This window comes from Panthera pardus, unplaced genomic scaffold (genome assembly GCF_024362965.1).
Source record: "Panthera pardus isolate Hobbes unplaced genomic scaffold, ASM2436296v1 HiC_scaffold_18, whole genome shotgun sequence".
NCBI lineage: Eukaryota > Metazoa > Chordata > Mammalia > Carnivora > Felidae > Panthera > Panthera pardus.
The window spans coordinates 13,030,389-13,048,855 of record NW_026526743.1 but is presented as its reverse complement, the minus strand read 5'-3'; the positions used below and the strand labels follow the sequence as shown (position 1 = coordinate 13,048,855).

The window sequence follows — 18,467 nt, the reverse complement described above, 5'->3', positions numbered from 1 at the left end:
ACAGACCTCTCCTTAGGTAATATATATTAAAAAATAAACCTCCAATTCAGGGTATAAAAACAGAGCAAAGGCACTTGGGGGTGGGGGGATGGAGGGGTGGCCCAACCCCAGGCAATACAGAGCTGGCCCGGGGAATGGGAGGTCACTGTGGGTCCGCCCTGGAATGAAGCCCTGAGTCCCCCAAGCAGAAGGCAGGAGGGAGAGAAGGCCAAGGCCAATGGGAGGTTGGGGGGAGGCAGTGATCCCAGCTGAGCCCCCCAGGCACGCCTGGCTCCCTCTCCTCAGGCCCTTGGGGTTGGAGATGCTGCGGCAGCTGTGCGGTGGGGGCGGGTGGCCCTCAGTCTTGCAGAAGGCCTGGGGGCTGGAGGAGAAGGGAAGCGGAGAGATGAAGACAGCAGCAGAGAAAAGGCGGGGAGATGGCGGGGGAGAGGGTGTGGAGTTGGGAGGACAGAGGTGGGGGGCAAAGAGGAGGGAGGGAAGGGAGAGGATGGGCAGGGAGGGGACAGAAGAGCCCGAGAAGCAGAAACTGATGGCCAGGAGGTGGCACGGGGAGATGCAGCGAGACCAAGGGAGAGAGATGGACAGGGCTGTGGACAAGGGAGCCCTGAAATGCCCACTCTGGTCCCTCCCCTCTGGGCAGTGTTGGGGCCTCCGGTTCCCCCACTCACCTGCCTGGGACAGGGAGCCTCAGGTACAGCCAGGCTGGGGGACAGGGTTTTCCCCAAGCTGAGATAGGAGGAGTCGTAGGCGACAGAATTCCTCTTCCACCTCCTGGTTGGGGGGGGGACGGGGGCAGAGAGGTCATCAATGAGTGAGGTCCCTCCACCGAGCCCCATCCTCCCCCAACTCTGACCCTCCCCCCAGGCCACCACCTCCAGCTGTTTAATGGTCTCCTCCAGGCTGAGCAGCTTCTCCTGAATGTCCTGGGTCTGGGTCTGTGTCGGGCTCGGGGGGCCGCCCCCCGGGACCCCATCCCCTTCACGGGGAGGCCCCGCCCCACTATCTTCCTCCGAGGGAAACAGGAGTTGCTTCAGGGACAGCACTGGCCAGGGACAAGAGGACAGAGTCAGAGGCAGGACTGGCAAAGAGGGGAGGTGGGGTGCAGAGGTGAGCCTGTGGCTGGAGCTGGGGCAGGGTGGGAGGGCATGGAAGATGGCGTCCTGGGAGAGGTTGAATTGAAAGGTCAAGGAAGGGACAGAGGCTGCAGAAGGAGGGGCTCGGCCCCCTGAGGGTGGCGGTACAGGCCTGGCATGCAGGCCCGGGCAGGAGGCAAGCTGGAAAGCCGGGCTGGCAGCAGGACGGGACGGGACGGCACGGCACAGGGCTACCTTTCTCAAGGGCCTTGGCCGCCAGCTGGCCTTCAGGGCCAGGTCTGCAGTAGGGCAGGAGGGTGCTGAAGATTCTCTCCATGCGGCCTGGGTGGGGGAGCAGGGAGGGTGCTCAGTTCCGGCCGGGTGTCCTCGGCAACCCTGCCCCCTTCCAGCACCCCCCGAAAAGGCTCACCGTCAGCTGGGGGCATCTCTCGGCCACCACAGTTGCCATTGTCCGAGCTGCTGAGCAGGGGTTCCCGGGTGCTGTGGGGAGGAAGTACTGGGTGACCCCACAGCCCTGGGGGGCAGCAGGGAGACAACAGCAGGAGGCAAGGAGGTTCAGAGACAAAGAGAAATTGAGGCTGGAAGATGGAGACAGAGGGACCTGGAGAGGAGCCAGATGGGCTGTGACGGGGTGGTGGGTGTGCATGCACGTGCACACACATGCACACACACACAGGGCCAGAGCTCAGGTTCTGGGGCACAGAAAGAGGTCTCCCCCGGCTCCTCAGCCCTCCAATTTCCTCCCAGGCCCCTCACCTGCTTGGGCTGGGCCGGGGTTTGGGGCGAGAGGCAGGGGCAGGGACCTTCAAGGATCCAGCGGTCTCCGTGATGAGGGCACACCAGCTGGGGAGACAGGCCCCGGGGCAGTCAGAGCCCCCCAGACCCTGTGTCAGGGCCTCCCACCGCCAGCCCTGCCCCTGGAGACCCGGGGCCTGGACCTCCTCTTCCACCCAAGCTTAGAACCCAGACCCCCTCACTTCTTCCGTTCCGACACGGTCTGGGCCACCAGCTCGTAGATCTGAGCCTCTTGGTCCCAGGTAAAAATGACATAGAAGGCTTTGTGATCTGCAGGAAGAGGGAGGGGGGTTTTGGAGCCAGGGTCACCCCACCTTGTGCCTCCCCTGAGCCTGGGCAAGCCCCTGACTGCGGTGGCCTCAGACGCCCCAGCTCAGTCCGTCCCTCCCTCTCACTCCCCCTAATCCATCAGGCAGCCAGTCCCCAGTCTGGCTCCACACACAAGCCCCTGGAGCCCCTGGTGCAGCTTCCCGGCAGCACACGTGCAAACCCCTCCTCACTGGGCTCCCGCCCCCACCGCTGCTCCCCCACCATCCCCAAGAAGCAGCCACGGTGTCTTTTCGAACGCCGGTCAGAGCTGGCTGCTCCTGTGCGGGCACGTGTAGCCCTAAGATCTACAACCCGGCCCGGCCCCCCGCCATGGCGAGCTGGGGGCCTCTCACACCGCCCCCTTCTCAACCTCCGCAGCGGCCTCCCAAGTGCTAGAACGTGCGTTCCCCAGCTCTCTAGAGGGTCACCTCCCGTTCCACGGGCGGGTGTGCCCGGGGCCGCCGGGCCAGGCCTCACCGGTGGCCACCTCGCGGGTCATGGCGGACGTGAGCCGCAGCACGGGCCGCAGCATGGTCTTGCCGTCGGGGGTGGGCGTCAGCGTCCGGCTGTGTGACTTGAGCAGCAGCCGCTCGTCCTGGCGCTGGAGCAGTAGCAGCAGGTCGTCCAGCAGGAGCACGTGGACCTCTGCAGGGCAAGGCCGGAGCTCAGCGGCCTCCCCGCTCTGAGTGCCCCGCCCCTGGGCCCCACTCGGCGCCAGCACCCACCTACAGCCTTGTCCTTCGTCACCCGCCACGTCAGCGGGCCCTCGTGGACCAGCTTCCTCTTGGTGATATCTAGGTTCTGGAGGCAGGAAGGCGTCATGGTCGATGCAGGCGAGGGCAGGGGAGGGTCGGGATGATTCACAGGGCCAGGGTCATAGTCGGGGATCATCAGGAGGGGCAACCCGCTGGGAATGAGGAGGGGTGCAGGGCACAGGGGTGGCTCTCACTCCCTGGGTGCATTATGGGAGACTCCCTGGGGCCAGAGGGTCAGGGCTGGCTGAGGGCAGGGGAAGGCAAGGGAGAGGAGAGGAGGGGAGGCCAGGGCAGGCAGAGCCACCTTGAACTCGTTCAGCATGGGGTCGCTGCTCTGCCGCAGGTGGGACAAATCCAGGCGCTTCTGATAATCCTTGAGCCGCTGGGGCAGGGAAGGGAGAGTCACGGGGACAACCCAAGGGCTGGGGCTGACCGACAGTGACCCCGAGGGGGACAAGCCAAGGGCTGGGCCCGACCTCCCAAGAAGTGGCCCCGGGGAGGACGAGACAAAGGCCGGGCCAACCTCTGCACACATTCGTCCCAGTGCCCTGGGCCCAGGGCCACACGCGGGCTCACCAGCAGGTCCTCCATGTCGCGCACAGCTTGGTTGACGTGGTGCAGAATTTCCCGGCAGCACTCAGCCGCCCGCTCCACTTTCTCCCGTTCGGCCAGCTCTTCTGTGGCAGAGGAGACACCGGCCCCGGTGAGCTCCAGCCCCGGAAGCTCAGGTCCCACAGCCACGCGGGAGATGGGAGAGCGGGGCCCGCGGTACCTGTGTTCTGCCCGATGCTCTGCAGGAGCAGGGGGTACTTGGTCAGGCGCTGCATCTCCGTGGGGATCATGTCCTTCAGCTGCAGGCGGCGGCACCGCGGGCGGCTCTCGGCCTCCTGAGGGGAGAGTAGCGTGGAGGCGGCTCACCTTGGGGACTGGGACACCAGCCCCCTCCGGGGCCCCGGGGTCCAGGCTTCCCCCTTACCTGCACAAAGGCGCAGAACCGAGGCTCCTTGCGCTGTTTGGCTTTGAGCTGCTCTAAGGCAAATGACTGGTGGCTGCAGAAGCGGGAGGAGATTTTCTGGAACCAGGAGCCTTCGGCACCATCAAACTATAGTGAGATTCAGGCCAGGGAGGGTGTCTCAGGTAGGATTGGAGAGAGCAGGGCCTCACGTGGGAATAGCGGCCTAGACAGGAGGACAGGGCTAGGGGCCCAGACCCCCGGGTCTTGATGGAGGGGAGGCTTGAGAGCTGGCCTCCTCGGGCCTGGATTCCAGGTCCCTGGCTGGGAGGAGGGGCTCCCAGGGTGGGCAGGGGCTGGGCACCCTCACCCGGGCCAGCAGTACATCTCCGATCTCCTCAATGAGGTAGCCACTATCCTGCCTCCGCTTCATCAGTTGATCGAGGAACTGGGCTGTGGAGCACGGTGAGGAAAGGGGGTGCTCTGTCAGGGCCCTGTGAGGACCTCCGTCAGGGTGCAAGGTTGTATGCAGAGCCGGTCAGGAGACGGTGGTGGCTGGGCTGCAGGGTGTCTGCCTGATCCTTGGGGCCAACGGGCTGTCCCCCACCCCACCCCCACACTTATTGATGTGCCCCATGGAATGTGAGCTCTGGGGGTCTGGGGCTGTCCCCACTGCTAGAAAAGAAGCTGGCCGGGGTAGGGACTCAGGGAGACGTGCTAGGCTCCAGGTCTAGCTGCCAAGGCCTTGAAGGAGGGGGCCCATGGTGGGGCGCACTGTGGGGCCGCTGCCCTGCACTCACAATGCACCTCGATGAGCTCGTCCAGGCTGGGGAAGATGTACTGTAGCTCCTCCAGGGGGAAGAAGCCTCCTTCCGCCATGGGCTGGTAGAAGAGGTCGTGCAGCACCCGGAGCATGCGCACATGGGCCGCCTCGGTCACCAGCAGCTCTGGTGGGGGGCAAAGAACAGGCAGCATGGCTGGGGAGAGTGCAAACTACAGGGTGCAGTCTCAAGGGCAGGTTGGGAGAGGGGGACGAGGACGACTCTCTCTGGACAGTCATTTGCCCCTGAAATAGCCACTGAGGGTTCCTTAGCCCATCACGGCTTTTCCTCGGCCGCAGCAGCCAGCCAGGCTGTGGCCACGGCTCCCAGTTTGCCTGGCACCGATGCATTTCCCGGCACGTGAGATTTTCATTGCCAAAGCCAGGAAACTCCCAGGCAAACTGGGATGATACGGTCACACCACCACCAGCAAGCCTGCAGCTGTGTTTCGTGTCTAAAGGTCCAGTGAGTCTCTCAGCCTTGGTTTCTGGAACAACAACAACCCCTCAAACACACGCCAATAGCCTTGGATTCAGGGACCCCGCCCCCAGAGGGACCATATGCTTGGATTTCAGGGGCCCCAGGAGTTCCTGGAGACCGAATGTACAATTCCACATTATTCGTATTTTTCTGACTAGAGAAAGTGCTGTGCTGTCTGCTACGGTAGCCACTAGCCACATACGGGCCTTCAAAATTTAATTAAAATGAGATGAAATACAAAATTCACTTCTCAGTTGTACTGGTCACATTTCAAGGGCTTAAGAGCCATTATGTGGCTGGTGGTAACCATGCTGGACAGCACAGATGTTGCGTGTTTTCATGATTCCGGAAAATGCTATCAGATGGCGTTGCTTTATGTTTGGATCACGTCCCTAGGAGGGTAACACAAAAAGGATTCACCTAACTGCCCTAAAAATTCCAAACGAGTACCCTTCTTACTAAGTAACTTGTAAATGAACTTCCAAACCAGAGCTTCCAAAAAGGTCTTCTACTTTTGCCAAACCCCCCTCCGCACAATTTGAAATCACAGAAAAGAATCGAGACAGAAATGATACTCCCATCATCTCTCTGCCCAGAAGCAAGCACTGATATATTATCTTCTGAAACTTGCCCATTTCGCCCCTAAACGGTTAAGATCACAGTAATAACCGTCACATCGGAACGTTCTTACCCAGCCCCACACCCACGCTAAACATCACGTGAAACATCTCAGCTTCGTGACAGTCTTTTGGGGTAGGACCATTACTATCCGTGTTTCCCAAATAAGGAAGCAAGGATTTGCACTAGAAATACAACTTTCTGTACCATTTCCAGCTCCTGCCTGCACTGTCCCGCACTACCAAAAACTCTCTGCGGACGTCAGTTCGACGGGCTGACAGCCACAGTCCTGTTCCACGAGTGGCTGTTCTACAATTTACATAATGAATGGCCCTCAATGGGAACAGGCCAGCTTGCAGTCCGGCCTGTTGTCATTGACCCCCGGGGGGACATCTCCCCACACCTGTCTCTTCGGCAGAACTGGGCTGTGTGGCTGGCCACAGGGGGTGCAGGGAGGGGTACTCACCGCTGATAACCTCCTGCCGCTTCACCTGGCTCTTGGGCAGGCTGTGCAGGGTGCCTGGGGGGACGAGCTCCCGCCAGCCAGGGGGCTCTTCTGGTTCCAGCTCTAGTCCAGACCGACCTGGGTCCCCTTCATCTCCAGGCTCAGGGCTGTGGGACAGAGGCTTTGTTAGGGCCCTGGCTTGGGGCATCCCAGGGAGAAGACCTCCATTCCTAGTGTCCAACCCCCCTCTGTGGCCTTGGCATTCAATGCCTCCAAAGTAGCCCATATGCCCCCAGATCTCTAGAAAGAAGAGTCCCACACCTTTCCTGTGACCTTGGTGACCTTAGCATCCAAAACCCAGGTCTCTGTCACTCTGGCAACAACCCCGCCCCCACCATCCTTCTGACTCTCCAGGCTGCCTCAGTGGATGGGGGGAAGAATGACCTACGTGGCTCGTCGGGCAGGGCCAAGCACGGCCGTGGCAGAGCTGGGGTCCATGTCCACGTCACTCCGGGAGCGGCCCCCACCCCGGCCCTTAGCCCCGAGGCTGCCCCGGGAAGGCCGGCGGCGGTCACTCACCCGCAGGCTCTCCGAGCGCCCCAGACGCCCCGATAGCCTGGACCCCGAGGCCAAGGACAGAGTCAGCCAGAGGCCAGTACAGAGACAGGGAGAGACCAAGACAGGGACAGAGATGGGGAGAGACCAAGACAGGGACAGACGGGGAGAGGCCAGGACAGGGACAGAGGTGGGGAAATACCAGGTCAGGGACAGACAGACCAGGACAGGGACAGACGGAGACGGGGGTAGGGGAGACCAGGACAGAGATTGAACATGCAACAGAAGAGAGGAGAGAGTCAGAAGGAGCAGTGGGACTTCGGGGTGCTGGGGCAGTGGGGGTGGTCAGGAGGGGTAGGGAGGGAAACCCAGTATGGAGCACAGGACTGACCCCTCCCTTCCCTGAGGCAGGGGGATGGTGGGGGCAGAGCTGGGAGTGAGGTGGGGAAGGGGATTTTAATACTTAGCTCTTCTGCTGGGAGGGTGATGTCCCCACCCACCCCTTGCAGGGTGAAGGGGAGGGGGTGGCCCATGGGGAGAGGGGAGGGGCTGGGAGAAGTGGGGGAGGGGCTAGCCCTCCCCCAACCCAGGGCCCAGGCACCCACCTCTTCCACTTTCTGGGGAGAGAGGGGCACAGGGTCAGAGGTGGACCCAAATGGAACCCAACTGACCTCCCCCACCCACCAAAGGGTCCCCAAAGCAGCGGCACAAGGACAGGCAGGGGGCAGAGCCTGCCCCCCAACTGTGAGGGGGACAGGGCCCCCAGGCATGGAGCACACAGGGTGGGGGATGGAGGACAGGGCACGGGGAGGCAGGAGCAAGGCGCTGGGCGATGGCTTAGAAGAGGAGGGAAGGGCTGAAAACCTGAAGGGGCTTGGAGCGCAAGAAGAGGAAGTGGGAGGAGGAGATGAGAAAAGAGGAAGCCGGAGAAGGAAAGAGAAGGCGGAAAATGGAAAAAAGGAGGAGCAGGGCAGAGTGGAGATGGTTCGGGGACAGCAGGTGCAGATGGCAGCGCGACCCGGCACACGGCACACGCCTCCCCAGCCTGGTAAGCCTGGTCCTGCTCCCAGCAACCCCTCCCCCCGCACCCGGCCCCGGGTACCTCTCTGTCTCAGCACCCTCCTCCGTGTTCTCCGGGGGCACCACGGGCTCCAGGCTGGCCGGGCCCTGCGGGGGAGGGTCCCCCAGCTCTGGTGGGGCATCAACACCTGTGCGGGCAGCGGGGGAGAGCGAGGCTGGCTGCCAGGCCCTCGTGGCAAGACCCATGCTCTGGGGGGCCTCCATGACCCCCGGGGAATGGGGGATGGGGGCTAAAACTACCCAACGCCGGCCAGACACCAGAGGCTGCCCTGTGCTTCAGCGGGGGACGGACAGATGGAAATGGAAAGGCCTCTAAGAACACGGCTGTGGGCAGCTGGGGCCGGCGGGGGGGGGGGGGGGGGGCGGAGGCGGTGAAGAAAACACTGAAGCAGGGGAGACCAGACCGGGTGCTCTGCATGATGCCTCCGCGTCCATTCCCTCTCCCGAGCCTCAGCCGGGACTTACGGGAAGTGGGGGGGGGGGGGGGGGGGGGGTCCCATTTAGGAACGAGGAGCCTGAGTCTCAGACAGAGGAGTGACTCCCGAGATACAACACAACTAAGCCGCAGAGCCAGGATCTGAACCCAGGCCCAGCCAAGCAGCTGTCTCAGACCCATGGGGGTGACTGACAGTGTACTGAGAGGGTCCTGGGAAATGCCGCTGTGGGGGGCTGACGGGAAACGTAGTCCAAACAGGTGGGAAACGCATCACCTGGAGAGCAGTGGGAGCCTGAGAGGAAAGCTGTGGAATGGGTGAACTGAGGGAAGGGGGTGGTTTTATTAACAAGACTGGTGACCAGGAGCAGGGAGGGGCGGTCTCTCTGAGAGACCCAGGAAACTCACCTGGCTCCCGGTCAGGGCTGTCCCCAGACAGAGGGTGCAGAGAAACTCCAGGGATGTCCTGCCCGGCAGCTCCAGTGTTCCGGTCCCGGGAGGGCACCCCCAGGCCTCCCTTCCTTTCTGTAAGGCCTGGCTTCTCAGCTGGGGAAACATCCAGAAGAAAGTGGAAATGAGAGCCCAGTGGCTCTAACCCACACAGCAGCCTGTGCTCCAGCTCCATCCTCCTGCCCCCCACCCCCTCCCCGAGGCCCCCAGCTAGCTTCAGGACCATTACCATCAGCCTCGACTTTGAGGTGTCGGAAATCTGGAGCTGAAATGAAAAGACGGGACCATGAGGTGGGGGCGGTGTGGGGGAAGTCAGGGAGGGCCGGGGCCAGCCACCTCACCCTGAGGCTCTCCCCGATTCCAGCGGGCAGCATCCAGGAAGATGCTCAGGCCTTTCTTCGTCTTGGTTGGCTCATCTGACCGCCGATTCCCTATCATCTAAGGGAAGGAGGAGAGTGGAGAGGGGGCTATGCATTTCTGAGACCCCAACAAAGCTGAACCAGACCCCAGGAGGCCAGAGTCACGGGGCTCCCCAGGAGTCCCTGGGGAGAAAGGGCCAGGTTTGGGCGCTCAGGGAAGCACCTTTTTTCGGAAGAAATTCCTCCCTGACTTCTTGTCCCCGCTCTTGGTCCGCACCCCAAGGTGGCGCATGTACAGGCTGATGGCGTTGACCACAGCGGCACTGTGGGAAGGGGATGGTGAGGGCCCCGACACGTGCACAGATGCGCACACGCCCATGGCCGCAGGGACACCGCTATCCCCAAGGCTTCCCCTCCACGTTCGCTCCCCACCCCAACCCCACAACAGCTTCCAAGTGAGTGTCTGAGGAAGGGGGAGAGGGCTCCGGAGGGCAGGGCCAGGGATGCCGTTCCATGCCCAGGCCCCCAGACCCCTGGTCCTCCTCCCTGGGTCCCAGGGGGCTAAATGCCTCTCCTGCTGTCCTCTCTGCTTCCATCACCTCTTTTCCTCATCAGTCGAGATGGTGTGTCTGTAAAAAAGAAGAAAGAAGTTTGTGATAAACTTGCTGGGACAGGAGAGAAAGAAGAGGCAGAGAGGGAGAGTGCCAAGGCTGAGGGGAAGGAGGATCACAGCAGGGAGGAGTGTCTCTTTCGAGGGCACCAAGGGCAGCCGGGAGCTGCAAGGACAGGACCCAAGCGCCAGGCCCACATGCAAGGCTGTGGAAAGACCTGGAAACTGGGAGGGTGCCCCAAAGCTGGGAAGAGAGGACACAAAACCAGACAACCAGACGGATTAAAATGCCAAGGCCAGGGGACCCAGAGCCCAAACGTTAAGGAACGAACCGTGAAGTTGCAGGGACCACCCCCCCCCCCCCACCAGGCTGGACAGGGCACGGGCCCCACTCACTGCATCTCTTCCAGGTGGGTCAGCAGCCGCTCGGCCAGGTGCCGCTCCCGGGCCTCAAAGCTGGCACGGTCCCGCCCCACCCAGGCCTCCAGCTGGGTCAGGTCGTGCTCCCAGGGCGTCATGCCCATGAGCCGCTTGGAGCGGAAGTCCTCCAGCAGCTGGCTGACGGTGGCCTGCTGGCTCTGCACCACCTCCTGCACAAACTGCCGCTGGAGGTCCTCGGAGAGGAGGTCGGGCCGTGTGCGGTCTGTGTAGGGACACAGGCAGGGGGCTGGAGGCCAGTTCCACCCACCCTTGGGCTGCAGTGACCAGGGGGAAGGGGAGGAGGAATCTCTACTGTCCCCGTGAGCAGAAAGGGTGGCCTCCCTCCCTGAGACTCCCCGGATACCCCAGCTCCCCGGCTAGCAACCTCTCCCCCACCCACAGTCCCCTTTTCTCTCCTTACCAAGTTCAAAGGCGACAGTGGGAGGGACTGGCACCCGCAAAACCTGCTCGGGACAGAGAACAGAGAACGGAATGAAGGAGAGGACTGGGCAGTGGTGGGGTCACGGGACCGCAGCCCAGGAGCCCACTGGGAATGACGGTCTGAGGGGAGGGAGCGGCGGAGGGTGGGCCAGGGTGGCCCAGAGTCTCCCCAGGACCAAGGAATGGGGGGGGGAGGGGCTGGGGTCCCCCGAAGGTGTTTCTCACCGCGGTCTTTTCCAGGAAGCTGTGGCAGAAGTCGAGGAAGGCCTTTCTGGCCTCCTTAGGGCCCAGTGAACCCAGCATGTCCGCGTGCAGGCAGCAGAGCTGGGGAGACAGACTGTCACTCGTCTTCCCCCTCCCCAAACCATATTCTCCCTCAAAAAGCCTGGGGCTCAAACCTTCTGCTAGTGCTCCCTGATTTCCATCATCCCCCCCCACCCCAACCCGGCCACCCAGGCCCTTGCCTCTCTTGGCCTCCCTGGGGCCACCAAGAGCATTTGCTAATTTTCTGTCCCGTGAAATGGCTCTCTCCGATTCTGTCTCCTGGCGTCACCTGCTACACTAAGACAGCTAGGGGCGCGTACCAGATGCTGCTCTAAACCCTTTAACCACGTTAACCTGGTCAACGTTATCCCATTTTACAGATAAGAAAACTGAGCTGAAGAAGCTTGCTCGAGGTCACACAGCTAGTAAGTGGCAAAGTTGGGATCAGAATCCAGGCAGCCTATTCCACTATACCCCACTGCCTAGGAACACCGTGAGCAGGGCGCCCGGGGGGCTTAGTCAGTTAAGCATCTGGCTCTTGATTTCAGCTCAGGTCATGATCCTCAGAGTCGTGAGATTAAGCCCAGAGCTGGGCTCCGTGAGCTGGGGGTGGAGCACGCTTGAGATTCTCTCCCTCTCACTCTGCCCCTCCCCCTGCTCTGCTGGTGGGTGCTCTTGCTCTAAAAAAAAAAAGCCACAATACCACGAGAGACTTGAGGATGCGTGTGTGCGCGTGTGTGTGTGTGTGTGTGTGTGTGTGTGTGAGGTTCTGACTCGTCTGTGCCCCAGACAAGGCCCAGTGCACAGTGGGGGCTGAGTAAATAAACAGGTGGACAAGTGGGCTCTCTCATTCATTTACCGCTCTTTTCCTGAGGCTGGCTGTGTGTCAGCCCCATGCTGGGTGATGCTGGCAGGGCACTGGAAATTCCAACCCGGCTCCTGGGGTCTCTCGTCCGGTAAGGGACATGGTCTCTGCGCTAAGGACTTGCCCCAGCAGGGGCAAGAATCTATTTCTCTGCTGTAACCATTTCCAACAAATCTGCGTCTGCACACCCCCAAACTCCAGGAGAGGCCAACAGGAAGCAGCCCACGGGACCGCAACTCTTTCTTGGCCGCTTTCCCAGCTGATGAGGTGAGGGAGCAGCAGGAGGACAGATTCCAAATGCTGGGGTGCGGGGAAGGGGGGCATCTGGGTCACCTCAGCCAAGCCCCCGGCCCTCGCCAGGCCTTAGTTTCCACATCTGTAAAAGGCCATGGCAGTCAGCACCACCCTGGGCTGAGTTCCAAGAGCTCAGGTTCTAGAAACCTCAGGTTCAGTAGGGGGACCCCCTCGCCCGGAGGGCCAGAGCCTCCATTCACAGGCAAGGGGCAGCTACTTTTCTGGAGAGAAGGCACCTTCCCGATTCCTGCCGATCTCGGAAGCCACAGGATCAGTCAATGCGCCCTCCCTTCTGCATCCCCCAGGCATCCTGCCCTGGCATTTCTATCAATCTCTGGTTTCCAGAGGGACCTACTATGCATTTCCAGTGCAGTCCAGTGCTCTAGGCTACCCCCTAACTGCAGCCTGTGCTGGGTTGCCCTGGGTCATCTTGGGAGGAGATCCTTGCCTGGAACCCCCTCCAGCCCGAGCGGTGGCCTCTTCCTTTCTAAATCACCCACTGGGTTCTCTGGACTCTGCATGTTTCCAGACGGCATGGCTCTCTGGGCATCCACCACCGCCCAGGTAATTTCTGTCTGATATCTGTGGATCATCAACTGCATTCTCTCTGCCTTGTGGGCTGCTTGTGGTGGCTTCTTATTTCTGGACCGGGACCTCCTGTGCCACCTGGACCTGGGAAGGCTAGTGGCTTTCTCCCGTGCACCAGCCCTGAATGACCGGTTGGCACCTGCCGAGGCCACAGAGGGGGATCCACTTGCAGGGTCAGTGGGAAAGGTCGCTGTCACTGCCACGGGCTGGGAAGGCGGGGGTGGGGCACGGTCTCTGCCAGCTTCAGGATTCCCTGCTGCCCTCCGGGTGCCCCTGCTGGGTGTACTCTCCCGCCTGCACCTGCTGCTCACGGAGACGGACACGGGGCACCTGCAATCTTGTCGGGATCATGCGGCTAGTTCTCTGGCTCTCTGTTTCTAGATCTTGTGCTGTGTATTCTGGATCTGTTTTCCAAACCCTCCCAGCTCATCTTCACTAGTCCATCTCTCTGAGTGCTGTGGCCTGTCCCGGCCCCACCCCTCCCTCTGCCCACCCGGCCTTGCCCTCACCAGGGGTCCCGGCTCAAACTGCAGGGCGACGTGCTGCAAGAAGGCCATGAGGTGGGCAGGCCGCCGCTTCACCTGCTCCAGACTCTGGAACTGGCTGTTTTGCTCCTCTGCATTCTGAGGGTGGGGATGGGGGTGAGAAGGTGGGGAGAAGGGGAGCCTTGGGCTTGACCCGTCCCCCACCCACACCACCACGGGCAGTGGTGTCTACGTTGTAAGGGTGGTGGCCAGCGCTGGTGTCGGGGACAGGGGATGAGATCTAATGTTATGCATGTGGGTGACAAGGACAGGCATTAGGAGACAGAGTAGGGGTCTGTGCCGCAATTAAGGAAGACGGTGACAAAAACCAGGGTGAGAGTAAAAAGGGTGAAAGTCTGTGCTCTAATGGGGCATCAGGGATGGGGTAGTAGGGGATGGCAAAGTGGTACCCAGAAGATTAGAGAAAGAGGGGCGAGCGGCGAGAGGAGGCAGGGGGCAGCATCCAACGATGGACCTAAGGAGGGAGGGGACCCTGAAGATGGGACTTGAGGGCTGGGGCCTAGGGAGACTGGGACAGAAGCTTTTCCACCCCTCACCGTCTCCAGCTCATTCTCAAAATCTTCGTCTTCAGCCCCGATGATGCTGACTGGCACCAGGCCAGGCCGCGGTGGTCCCGGGGCCTGTGGAAGAGGGATGGCTTCAGCTCACAGTGCTCCTCACTTCAGTCCCCCAGTCCTCTCACCCCAGGCTCTCTCCACTCACCAGCCCGCGGGCAATGTCGTCTGCCTCCATGGGCTCCACAGGGCTGAGGAAGAGGAGGGGCCACGGTTAGGGGGGGCAGGAGGCAGCGGCACAGGCACAGGCACAGGGCGGTTACTCACAGATTCCTGGCCCAGGTGTGAAGGTGAGTAAACAGCACCCCCCCCCCCCCCAATCCCGGCCTCCGCAGCTCAATGGGGCCTCTGTGTGGCGACAAAGAGCCCTTCAGAGGCCAGCCAGGGCAGGGAGCCCAAGGACAGGGAGCCTTGGAATGGGGGGAGAGATGGGGGCCCAGGAGCCTGGGTCCATGAGAGAGCTGTGGACATGAGAGCCTGTAATTTGGGGTCCCTAATGGAGGAGGGGCCGGGGGGCCTGGACTCCTGGGTCTGAGGGAGGAGGGGGCTGCAGGCTGGGTCCTAGGGAGGCAGGGCCTGGAGCCAAGCAGAGTTGGGAAGGTTGAAAGGGAGGTAGAAGGGAGATAACTGGGGTGTGGGGGGCTCTCCTCCATCTGACAGGCTTGGGGCAGGATGTTGCCTCTGAACCCACCAGCCCCACTTCCTGTGACAGGAAACCTAATGGCAGATCCCCCAACCCCCAACTCGCTCTACATTAGAAAACAAAACTGAACCTCCTTCCCCAAACCCAGCAGTTTCTTTCCCTCGGGGACCCGGTATCTTCCCCAGCTTCCAATCCCAAAAAACAAGGGACAGTCCTCAGCCAGTCCATCCCCAAGGGGTGTCGGTCTCCCTCACCCTGCATCAGTCTGTCTGGTCGGCCCTCCTGCCCCAGCCAGCTCTCCCTGGCTGTCTGTCCCATGAATGTGCCTCAGGTCTTTGCCTCTCTTCTCCCTGTCTCCCTTTCCTCCCTCCCTTCCGGCCCGTCTCACTTCCCCACCATCTCTGCCTCCCTTCCGAGTCAGGAACCTCCCCCTAACACTGCTTCTGCTGCTCCCTGCCTGTCCCCTGTGTCTCTGCCTGTCTTCCCCTGTCTGGCTCTGCAGCCACCTCTCCAAGTCCTCTCTGAGTCACTGTGTCAGATGCTGTCTCTCATCTCTCTCTCTCCCATCTCTTGCTGTCTCTCCCATCTTGTCTCCCTTAGAGTCTCCACTTCCCCCTGTGCCTTCCCACCGCCATCTTCTGTGTCCTTAATTAGGCTGACTAATGCCACTCGAGCCCGTGTCAGGCGGGAAGGAGCTGTGGAAACAGGGTGGGGTGGACCAGCAGGGCTGTGGGGGGGGGCCTCTCCCAAAGCTATTTATAACCCCGGTCGCCTCAGACCCAGCCTTCTCCCTCCTCCACAGGCCTCCTCCCTGGCACTCAATAAACGGTGGCTATGATTTTGATTAGGCTCATCAGACAGCGACGCTTTCTGGAGTCTTCAAGTGCTGTCCTGTGGGTTCCCCAGGGCACGCATTGTTTTTATTCTTTTCCATAGAGTGTATCTGTCCAACTTCAAGTTTGGGTTAACTTAAGATTTGAGCACCGTTTAAACTTCACTTAAATAAATTTGTAAACCAAGGCAAAAAGAAAAAAAAAATAGTGCTTATTTATGACAAAAGCTAAACTTACCTAGCACTTACAGTGTGCTAGGCATCGCTCTCAGTGCTTCTCACATACGAACTCAACGCTCACAACCACAAGCACCCCATGCGATTAGTATTCCCGTTCGAGATGGAAAACCTTCACCAGGCCACCAGCTGCAACTTCTGGGCTGGAAAACATGACCACGCACATGGAACGTCCGTGCTCATCCCACTTGGGGGGGGAAGGGGCGGGGCGAGGGAAGGTTCAACAGAGGCAGGGAGGTTCCAAAAGGGCAAAGGAAAGGACCCACATTATGTGAGCAAATGCTCAGTGCCAGGCAGACCCGGAATCATGCACTAGATGCTCGTGACCTGCTTCATTCCTCATCACGCTAATACGAAATAATAGCTAACACCTGATCTGCGCTTAAGGGCCACTGAGTATGTGCCGGGTACAACGTAACTGTTTTATAGGTATTAACTCATTGAATCCTCTAAATGAACCCTGGAGTTCAGTTTTATAACTATCCCCCTTTTACAGAAGAGGAAACTGAGGCACAGCTCATAAGGGACAGCGCCAGGATTCAGACCCACGTAGTCTGGCTCCAGAGTTTATGCATTTATCAGAATGTGCTGCTTCAGAGCATGGGGAAACCCCACCCCAACCTTAAGAAACTAAAATCTGAACCGAAGCTGAGACCTATAGGGTCTCTTTATGGTGTCTGGGGACGTCAGAGGTATGTGGGCACTGTGACCTGGGCAGGAGTGCAGGCTGCTGCTGAGGCTGCTTCACAGGGACTTAGGGCTCAGAGAGGATGCTGGCAGGGAAGGTGAGGGGTTGGCTGCTTAGGAGATACAGGGTGAGGGGCTGCCACGAAGGGCAATTATAGGTTGAAGCCGTCAGATGGATCTCTAGGCAACTGACAAGGCCTAAGGTCCAGCAGGGGGGACGCTGTGTGCATGGGACTGGGGGTGGTGCTGGCTGGGGAAGGTTTAGAAGGTTCTTAGAGATAAGGGTCCTAAAGCAAAGCAGACACGGGTCGGGGACTACATGGGCGCCTGGATTCTGTGCAAGGTTTGGGGTCTATAAGACATTGCATGGATGACCCTGGTCTCCAAGAACCTCTGGGAGGGAGCCTTTAAGAACCTAAAATAGAGTATTCAAATTAAGTCCATGAAGGGCCCTTGGAATGTATAAGGCCCCAGATTCTATTTGACACACGGTGGGTCTACACGGATCTGGGGATCACACAGAATCATGATTCCATATGTAAAATAGCCAGTTCCTGGGACCTATGTAAGGTAAAAAGGGAACCAGGATTCTATAGGAGCCTGTGGTAGTCCCAAGACCTAGGATCTACAGGGCCCAGGATTCTAGGAGGTACTAATGACTGATCTATTAAGAAGCCTGCCTCTATTAAGAAGCCGAGTTTCCATGGGGGGCTAGCAGAAAGCTGGTGAGCCTGTAGGGCCTTGTAATTTATATGGAACGTGGCGGATCCATAACAGCCCCAAATCCTATGTGGGACGTGGCGGGTCTATACGGGCCCCAAATCCTACAGGGGACGTGGCGGTTTGCACGGCCAGGGATGCTGGGGCGGACCTGCGGAGTCAGGGTTTGACGCCTGACAGGGGCCGCGTCCCTCACCTGCTCCTGGTCGTTGGAGTATCCACCGCAGCCGCCAGAACCGAAGTCTCGGCGCGCCGGTCCCCCACCCCCAACTCCGAGTCGCTCTAGCTGTCCCCAAATCTACCTTTGCTTCCAGCTCCACTCCTCCCGCCAGCCACTCTAGCCCAGCTCCTGCCAGGCTACTGCCCAGGCGACTCTACTCCTCCCGCCGGCCGCTCTAGCTCTTCACTGCGCCACGCTGGCCAGACAGGGCCGCTCTGGCCTGCCTTGGAGGACTGGCGTTTCCGTATCTCGACTGCTCCTGTCACTCTACCCTGCCCCGCCCCCAGGCCGACTAGAAAGTGGTTCCAGCCCCCTGGCCAAGGCTCAATTCGAGAGCTCCGAGTCACCCGTGGCCCTTAGTCTCCGGACTGGGCTCCCCACCCTATCTTGCCTTCCTAACTCCGGAACCAGCTGAATTCCCAAGGTGTACGTTAATTTTTCCCCGCATCCCCCACTCCCCACCCCCCGCCCCGGCCGCACGCTTTCTGCTGGGGCTGTAATGCAAAAATCCTGTGTGCCAGCGTACCTTTCCCGCAGATACCTTTCCAGTGTAACGTGGAAAAAGTAATTACCTCTTTCCGAGCCTCAGTCTTCCCACCTGTACAATGGGGGGAAGGTCTCTAGCTCTGTCCCCTACAACCCATGTCTCAGGGTATAACCAATGGCCCAGAAAAAGAGCTTTCCAAAACTGCTTTCAAACGGCGCTCTGCAACTTTCAGCTTCACCGCGGCCTACGGCGTGGTTACGGACGTTTTTCTTTTTAAGTGGCCCTAAAGCATGTGGAGTCGGAGGAAGGTGCTTGAAACACCTGCAAGTTCAAATCCCAACTCCACTCGGTCTCACGGTGTGTGTACCCTGGGATGAGTCGGTTCCGCTCCCCGAGCCTCAGTTTCCCCAGCAGTACAATGGGAGTGGTCATCCGTCCTCGGCTACACAATCGGGAGGCCTTGACCCCGGCCTCGCACCCCTCACCCCCACTTACGGGGCATTCGGCAGGCATGAGCTCTCTCTCCTCTTTGCCCCTTTGACAGATGGGAAAACTGAGGCCCGGGGAGGGGCGGCCGCTGGCTCTGTGGGGCGCAGCGAAGGCCCCTCCACTGACGGCAGCGCCCCGGCCCCCTCCCTCCTCCTCCCCACTTCCCCGGGCAGCCGAGGGGCGGGAGGCCGGGCGGGGCCAGGGACGGTGTACCTGGTGTCCGCGCGGGGAGGCGACCGGCGGGGCGCCCGAGGTCGGGCTCGGCGATCCCGGGCCCTGTGTCCCGGCTCCCGCTTCCTGACTCTGGCGGGGCAGGAAGTTGGGGCGTTTTTCCGGAGGCCCCCGCCCCGCCGCCCCTCCCCGCTTCCTGCCCGCGCCCCGCGCCCGCCCGGCACCTCCGCTTCCTTCCCCTTCTTGCCGCTCGC

At 60.6% G+C, this 18,467-nt stretch overlaps 1 protein-coding gene across 2 annotated transcripts; it reads right to left on the bottom strand.

Annotated features, from left to right (window-relative positions):
- Positions 1-9: 9 nt before the first annotated feature.
- On the bottom strand, positions 10-18,396 carry ARHGEF1 (Rho guanine nucleotide exchange factor 1). Of its 2 annotated transcripts, XM_019434495.2 has the most exons (31): positions 18,256-18,396; positions 15,452-15,582; positions 13,876-13,918; positions 13,710-13,793; positions 13,138-13,251; positions 10,843-10,941; positions 10,598-10,640; positions 10,153-10,399; positions 9,746-9,775; positions 9,370-9,469; positions 9,129-9,225; positions 9,017-9,052; positions 8,746-8,883; positions 7,927-8,032; positions 6,718-6,885; positions 6,291-6,436; positions 4,706-4,852; positions 4,276-4,358; positions 3,930-4,055; positions 3,726-3,840; positions 3,530-3,630; positions 3,258-3,335; positions 2,924-2,999; positions 2,676-2,843; positions 2,072-2,159; positions 1,851-1,937; positions 1,504-1,574; positions 1,329-1,415; positions 873-1,042; positions 669-771; positions 10-361 (listed from the first exon to the last, which is right to left on the bottom strand). In XM_019434495.2, exons 2-30 carry the CDS (start codon positions 15,463-15,465, stop codon positions 688-690), a joined length of 2,946 nt encoding a protein of 981 aa, XP_019290040.1. In that variant the 5' UTR covers positions 15,466-15,582; positions 18,256-18,396; the 3' UTR covers positions 10-361; positions 669-687. The 2 variants fall into 2 exon arrangements, with proteins under 2 accessions (XP_019290040.1, XP_019290045.1); XM_019434500.2 differs by lacking the exon at positions 6,718-6,885 and having other exon boundaries at positions 18,256-18,394.
- Between the last annotated feature and the right edge of the window lie 71 nt (positions 18,397-18,467).